We start from the raw sequence: 8,425 nt of genomic DNA on the forward strand, positions 1-8,425 counted from the left end.
TGCAAAGGGACTTTTGATGTATATCATAGATATGAAGAACCGCACTAGATTCACCACCTTACGTGAGGAACTTCCGTTAGCATTGAAATATGCAATTGAATCAATGAATGAGAAATAATTTCCAAGATTTAGTTTTCATTTGATGTGGTAAGTAATGACAAACACAACTGTTCAATTCATAAACAAACTGAAGCTCTTTCACAGAGAACAATATCAACTGCACTTTCAATATACAATAATCAACGGTATATAATGGCATATGAAGATCTTTGAATAAGGTTTTGGAGCACATCCCATGTTAGTACAGTTGTAATACGTTTTTGAAGCACATCCCATGAAGCAAATCCACAACTTAATCACATTACTTATAACAACGTAGATAAAGCAATTTAGATTAAATCATCGTTTTAATTTCGATACAACACTTGTAACAACATGCCTAATCATCATCATTATCATCACTGATCATAAGAGAATTTAACTGATGCTCTATCTCTTTTAATGCATCTTTCAACTTAATAATTTTTCCAGTTTTGAAAGTTTTCTCTCCAAATCTGAACTTGACCTTGAACTTGAAGCTGCACATGATATTTTATTTGGACTAGATGCAAAGGAAGTTGGTGCAGATCTTTTTCCAAAGTATTCCTCATAAGCTTTTTGTGCCTCCTCTCTAGTTTTGAATGATTTGTGTATGACACCCTTAAAGTCATTAACATGATCAGAAGCTTCTACCCACGTTTCATAAATTCCCGGTTTACGCCCAACAAATACAACATATGTTTTCCCCTGCATTTTAAAGAACATTCAAAATCTTATATAAACAAAATATTATAACTTAAATCAAATGATTTACCATAGATTGTCAGTCGAAGTTTTGCAAGTTACCTGTAAATTGTAGAACCAAAAGAATATTAGCTATCACTAGTTTCTTATACAAGGAATATTTCAACTGTTTTAGATAACTCTTCAATTCTCTAATTTTCAATATGGTAGTAAATAACTAAAATGAATTATATTATTCAAACATCTTAAATTTTCAATCATTGTGAGGTCGGTGGACCATAAAACCTTAGCATATAAATTAAGGCATCTACTGAATAGGTCAATTTACTTGAAAAAACTCTGAAAAGTCCCAATACAAGCTACTTTTCCAAAGTTTGCAGCAGCTAGCAAGATTCAAACATGAGAATCCAAAATTCAGCACTGCACTACTCAATCAAGTAACACAGAAGATCATCCTACTCACCTTAGAATAGTACAGATAACACAAGATGGACAACAAGAGGAATTCATCATAATCAATGTGATTAAATCACCATAACCAATGTGATTAAATCAGATAATACTTTAAGCCCTAAGATGGGAAGAGAGGAAAACTATGAACAAGCATTCTCACAGAGAGGGGTCGGCAGCGAGAACAAAGGCTTCGTGGCATGAGGTCGACAGCGAGGGAGATCTGGAAGCTTCTCCACGAAGGTTAGTCAAGAGAGATCTGGAAGCTTCGGCGGAACCACAGGGCAGATTCAGCGTCGAGACGGCAAGGGGCAAGGAAAGTGAGATGGCGTCGAGCGAGGTTATGGAAGCTTCGGCGGAACCACAGTCTGGAAGGGGCAAGGAAAGCGAGATGGCGGCGAAGAAGGATCTAGAAGCTTCAGCGGAACCACAACGCAGATCCAGCGGAATCAGGCGAGGGGCAAGAAAGGACAGCTTCGGCGGAACCACAATGAAGGAGAAACTTTGCTGGCCAAGCTGTGCTACCCTAGCTTCGCTGCGAAGCTTCCCCGTCGGGGCGAGAATGCTATCTGATTTTGCAGCGTCGCTATGAGGAGAACTTGTCACGGTGTGCCCTAGCTTCACGCGTTATGTGAAGATGCAAAAGCCAACTAAAAGTCAAATAAAAGAAAAGCAAAATGAAGCCACGGAAAAGCTAAGTAAAAAAGTAAATAAGCCACGCCGCAAAGCCAGGTGTGCAGTCGCGGACAAGCGCGGAAACGAAGTCGCACAAGATAACATGTCTATATATATATATATATATATATATATATATATATATATATATATATATTGTGGGATGAAATAGGTAAATGTCGAATACTTTGTCCCTATTGCATTAAATAGAGATAGAGACCGTAAAGATAATTTGATAATTATTATTGACTATCTTAGTAGATAACTGAAATGTACATAACTGGTCTCAGGATTATAAGATATTTAGATTATTATTTAGACATATATGGTTCAATCCTTAAATATAATATATTTATAGATTTTTTTTAAAAAATGAAATATGTAACTAAAGAATATTGTGCTTCTCAATTTATACTGATAATCGGTAGAAAAATTTCGTAGGACCAAACAGATCATTCAAGATTAGTAATTGAAGCTAACTAAATTTATTAATTTTTTTACATAGATAACTGAAATTCTTAGCGGGGTATTATGCGTTCTTTCATCTATTATCTATTAAGGTGGGTACATCAATAAATTTATTGTTAAAAAAACAATAAGCTTCTAATAGCCTTGCTCTACCATTTTCTCAAGCAAAACTATCATGCACATGCGCTACATGTGGAAAGTTGGATAGTACTTCTTTATCACAATCTACTTGTACAATTTAATTTTTTAAAGTTCTAAATTTATAGATAAATATATATGTATAATCTATAACATTTTTGGGTTGGAATTTAGAATTATCATGGTCTACTATCGTATAAATTTTAAATTCTCACTATTTAGTCAACACATAAATAAATCATTATGATTTTAACGTGTAGTAGTCATCGATGATTTACTTCCTTCATATTTATCTAGGAACGAATTAACAGGGGCGCTGAGACGAGTAAATCACCTTTTTTACTATATTATAAATTCAACATAAATAGATATTATAAATTATCAATAGGTATACATATCAGTGATATAAATTAACTAATTAAAAATTTATTTAAGATTGTGATTAGTTCTGCTCATGATATTATTAGGCCTTCTCTAAATTCTACTCTTTTATGTAGTTGTAAATCTATAGAAATTTAAATAGTTTAGATCTATCAGTAAATTTTGATCAAAACTTACTGATTAATTTAGAGAGTTTCGATTGCACTCATTCTAAGTCTTGTGAGTTTTTAAAGTACCAAGGAGTCCAAATGTACTCTTCTTTATTATTTTTGGCCTTCCCTAGTAGTGTCAAGGAGAAAAAAATCTTCAGTTAGAATCTTGGGCCTGGTCTCTTTGATACTAGGCTCAAACTTTTTAGCTTAAAGTTAACATAATACTAGAGCACCTGTGGGGAGAACACCTTTAGAAGCCTTGCAACCTTAAAAATCTACAGGGCTTGAAATATGTGCAATCTGAACTCTCTAATGGCTCAAACTTTTTAGCTTAAAGTTAATATAATACTGGAGCACCTATGGGGAGGACACCTTTAGACGCCTTGCGACCTTAAAAATCTACAGGGCTTGAAATATGTGCAATCTGAACTCTCTAAGTCTATCAGTGGATTTTGACTGAAAACTACTACGGACCTAGGCTATTTAAATTTCTACAAACTTGCACTCATCTAGTATAATTAAGAGGAAGATAGATTTGATGTTAAATATTGGTTCTGATAAAGGAACACTATGGGCTTGGTGTGGTAGACCAGGACCACGTTGGGCCTGATCTTCCCACACCAGGTGGAGACCAGACCCCTAGTGGGCCTAGTGTGGGGATACTGTTATATTTAAGAGGTGTTGTAAGGTAATCACCTTATAGTATGTACTATTTATTGAATAAATAAATATTCATTATTTGAGTACACGTTTAATATGTGTTTGATTGGATCTTAAACTCACTTACTAAATGTCTGTAATACGATTCATACATGAGAGAACTTGTGATTGGATCACAACTAGTGATCATCTCTATATGTGTAATTATAAATGCATTAAAATATTTCCTAGTCGATGAATTTATAAGTTAGGATGTCATCGATTCTGTGAGATTAGTATATGTTATACTTCTTGATTTATTCAAATAGCTATTCCTCACTGACTGGAGACATTGAGATATTGAGAGTTAAATGTGAATGCTAGTTATGGTAACTAGTTCATTGTGTTAGGACCTTGGAGGGCTACTAGAGGGGGGGGGTGAATAACCCCTACATAAATTAAACAAAACAAATACCTTTCTCGGACTTATAACTTAGAATAAAACACTTGCATAGACAAAATAAGAAATAAACTGAAAAGACAGAGACAGAGAATTTTACTTGGTTACAATCGGGGAGGTTGTTAATCAAAGGAATAAAGTCACGTTAATTTCTCCTTCAGGCGGAGAAGCCTATTTACAGTAATGAAGCACAGAAAGACGAAGATAAAACAGACAAAGAAGTGTGTACAAGTGTTGCTTGAATAATTCTTGTTCTATTAGCTTCTCGGAGCATGGTTGTTTAATAGCCCTGCTCGGGGTGCTTGGAAGGGTTCCAGGCGCCTTGAGGGAGATAAAATTTTATCCTCTTCACAACGGATCGTGGTCAAACACAATCCAGATAAAATCTAATTTCGAGTGTCTAGAAGGGTTCTAGGCGTCCAGAGTCCAGGCGCCCAGACTGAGTTTGGACGCCCTGACCAGGAAAGTCAACCAAGTTGACTTTTTCCAATTTGGGCATTCCGCTCCGATTTCACTCGCCTCGGTCTGAGTCTTCCATTCCGGTTCCTCTTGTTTGGGTGATCATGGCCATCCAGAATAGGGCTCACTTGAAACCAACTTCCGGCCTTCTCGAACAAGCTTCCGCTCCTGGTTTCTCGTCCCTTGGAAATGCTTTAAGCCTCCTTCTTGCCCACCTGCGTACTCTTCCGCAGCACCTCGTCCCTCAGACGCATCGATCATGTCGGCTCTTTTCCGTGTCGTCATTCTCGCTAGCTGCGTCTTTTGCTCGACATCCTGTGCTCCTAAGTTCCTGCATACTTATACACAGGGTTAAACGCAACAAGACCTAACCTAACTTGTTTGATCACATCAAAACAACCATGGGGTACCAACAATCTACCCCTTTTTGATGTGAGTAACCCAAGTTAAGTTAGTGTAAACTAACATAAAGTAAAAGAAATAAATTTGTAATTTTAAGTGTAAAAATTTAAACTACCTCCCCTCTAGACTTAATCTTCCATTCTTCCCCTTTGATCACATAAAAAATGGGGTACCAAAAGAAATCTAAGGGTAAGTTTTTCAAAAAATAGGAAAGTTTTTAATTAAAAAAAATCTGATTTTAAATATTTTGAAAAACTTATCAAGTTTTTGAAAATTTTGAAAATAATTTTGATAGCACTTAAAAAAATTACAATAATTTTAGAAAAAAAATTCTAAGTAAAAAATATTTTTGATATCACCAAAAAAATTGTAACGTCAATAATTTCCTAAGTTTAAACAAATTTGTAAAAACTAATTTTGTAGTAATAATTTTGGTAAAGTAAAGCTGATACTTCCAAAAAAAAAACTTTAAGTCTAAAAAATTTATAAGTTAAAAAGATCGAAAAAATTGTTTGAGTAATTATTTAAATTATTATTTAATTACAATTAAATGTTTTATCAGTTAGTCAATTAAATATTTTATTTTATAATTAGCTTTCAAGCTGTGACGAGGTACTAGACTTTCTTGGTTATTAGAGCAACAACCACTTTCTAGACAAAGCCTCTTAAGGAAATTCAAACATTTAATTTCTTAAAGAAAGTCCTAAGTCTAATTAAAGTTCAATTTAGACAGGACTTAATTAAAAATCTCTTAGGAATATATTTATGAGAAATTTTCTTAATTTGTCCCTTGTGGTAATTAAAATACCAGTTCAAATTATTATATTTCCTAATATTTTGATTTTTAACATTTAGGCATGCATGTTTTTTGGTATTTTCAATTCATCATTTTCTAATTTTAATTTTTCAAAATCTTCTAATAGGCAAGATTTGGCTAGAATTAACTTTAATTCTTTATTTTATATTTCTAATTTACAATAGTTTTTAGATAATAATTTAACAAATTTAAATAACTTATCGGGAGAAAGAGATCGTACCTGACTTATCTTGTCGATCTCGTTATCCGTAGCTCCCCTTGAACTGCTGCTCTCTTCCGATGTCACATCTCCCTTCATCGATGCTGTCGATGCTCATTTCGGAGACATATTATTATACATTTTATTTATTAATGTGTGATGAGTAAAGGAAGGTGCACATGGTGGCAAAAGGCGAATACGCTCGCCTCCAGTGCCCTCGTCCCAAGGCCAACACGGAGAAGGTAAATCACGGGCGACTACTAGCCTTTGGAATGGTGACTAGCACATAAGGGAAACATTTACCTCGGCTTTATCGAGATTCGAATTCCAAACATCATGATGACAATACCTCATATGCTAGTCACTAAACTCATCCGAGGGGCCGTAAAGGAAGGTGCACATGCAAATACGTACATAGGTTATTAGGATATATAGCATCAACCTCAACAGATTTAAAGAAATTAAAAAAGTGAATTATGATGGTTGATGCATCAGCAGATAAGGTGAAATAGCTGCTTCAGCTCCTAGCTACTACAATCTCATCACACTTATTGTAATCTTAATTAAAAGTCGTCAATAGAAGAGCTGGATGAGAGAACGCAAGCCCGAGATTGGTGAGATGGTGTAGTCTGAGAAACCAGCAGCTATAAAAATACTTTTCCATTCTGCTTCGCTCCTCTCCTTCCCTGGCGCAGGCACCATCATGTGCACATCCAACAGAAGCTGCGTCTCTGTCGTTTCATCATGAATACTTCCATCCTCCTCATTTTCCAATTTCATCACCATTTCAATAATTATCACCTTCCCTCCTTCCTCCTTTGGAGGAATCGCCTTCTTGCAATTTCGCAGTATCCTCACGCAGTCTTCGTCGTTCCAGTCATGCAATATCCACTGCATTAATTATATAGCAGCAGATGATTGATGATTCATTATAAGAAACTTAAGTGGAAGAAGAAAATTAATGATATTGCATGCCTTGAGAATCACTGCGTCTGCAGGGGGGACAAACTCGAACATGTTGCCAGCGATGGCGGCCACAGTTGGGTTTCCCTGCAGCGAACTCACAACGTGCGGGAGATCGAACACGGCGCACTTGATCTGCGGGAAGGCTTCGGCGATGGCGGTGGCCATCGCGCCAATCCCTCCTCCAACGTCCACCAGCGATCGCAGGCCCCGGAAGACGCCGTCGCCGTACTGTTTGAGGATCAATTTCGCCATAAAGCTGGCATCGGCGGCCATGCCCAGGTTGAAATTAACGTTGAACTCGGGGTTGTTTCCGGTCAACTCGAACACTGACTTCCCGTGGAAGAGGTCGAAGGCGGTGGGTGGTTCGGCGGCGGAGGTGAACCACCTGCTCAAGCAGTGCCCGGGGTTGACAATTACCGGGTCGAGAATGGTGAGCACGAACGGGGACATGTTGTCTGCTTTGCTGGTCACGAGAAAGGAGGCAGAGATGGGGGTGAGGGCGTAGGCCTCTTCTTCCTCATCGCCGGCAGTGGAGCTCGCGAAGAGCCCGGAGTGGACGAGCAAGCGCATGATGCGGCGGAATGAGTCGGTTCTTGAAGGGAGAATGGAGAGCTTGGTAAGCAGAACGGAGAGAGGAAGAGGCTGGCCATGTCGATGGATTACGTCGGCGATGCCGAGCTCGACGGCACACTTGAGGGCCATGGAGTTGACGTAGCTGAAGGTGATGTTCCAAAGATGGCCGTGGTCTCGCACTAGCTCAGCCATGGTCACTTCTTGATCGCCATGAATTCCACTTTTATTCATGGATTCCATTTCTCATCAACTATGGATCTGCAATCAGTCTTCGTGGTGTATAAATAATTTTACTCAAACGCCCATGGCATGATGCCATTAGAAAACAATTGCAAATTAGCAGGCAAGTGTTTATATAATGAAGCAAGTTGCACGGAGGAAATATAATGAAGCAAGTTGCAGTATACATAGTAAATACCTATCGAAAAAATCAAATATGCATGTCAACGGAAGGAATCAGAAACAAAAAGGCTTGAACGAGGAGCTGAACAATATGCAGGCTTTTTCTTCTTTCTTTTCAGTTTTTGGTCGTTAGATTTTTCCAAAATATAATCTCGACTGTTGGTTGTGAACAAACAAAAAGGCACCCGCCAACGGCCTGCACCCGATCCAAGTAAAATTAAGATCAAGTTGGTAGTGGATATTATTTTTTTCTAAAATATACTTTGTATGAAGTAAAAGTAATTATAACAATTAAATAGAAAATTTTGATAGATTTATTTACATATTCTAATTATTTGAGATTGTCAATTCTATTTTAAATATTATTGTGTATCATATGTCATTAATTAAATTTAATAGACTTAATTTTTGCAGTGATTTTTTAAGTATAAATAAGTTTCATAACGTGCTGTGATTCGAGA

At 36.9% G+C, this 8,425-nt stretch overlaps 1 protein-coding gene across 1 annotated transcript; it reads right to left on the reverse strand.

The window, feature by feature from the left end:
• Positions 1-6,420: 6,420 nt before the first annotated feature.
• Positions 6,421-7,819, reverse strand: LOC122039783 (trans-resveratrol di-O-methyltransferase-like). The gene is made up of 2 exons (XM_042599229.1): positions 6,999-7,819; positions 6,421-6,914 (listed from the first exon to the last, which is right to left on the reverse strand). Exons 1-2 carry the CDS (start codon positions 7,800-7,802, stop codon positions 6,597-6,599), a joined length of 1,122 nt encoding a protein of 373 aa, XP_042455163.1. The 5' UTR covers positions 7,803-7,819; the 3' UTR covers positions 6,421-6,596.
• Positions 7,820-8,425: the final 606 nt, after the last annotated feature.

The sequence above is a fragment of the Zingiber officinale genome, chromosome 2A, assembly GCF_018446385.1.
Source record: "Zingiber officinale cultivar Zhangliang chromosome 2A, Zo_v1.1, whole genome shotgun sequence".
NCBI classification, from domain to species: Eukaryota; Viridiplantae; Streptophyta; class Magnoliopsida; order Zingiberales; family Zingiberaceae; genus Zingiber; species Zingiber officinale.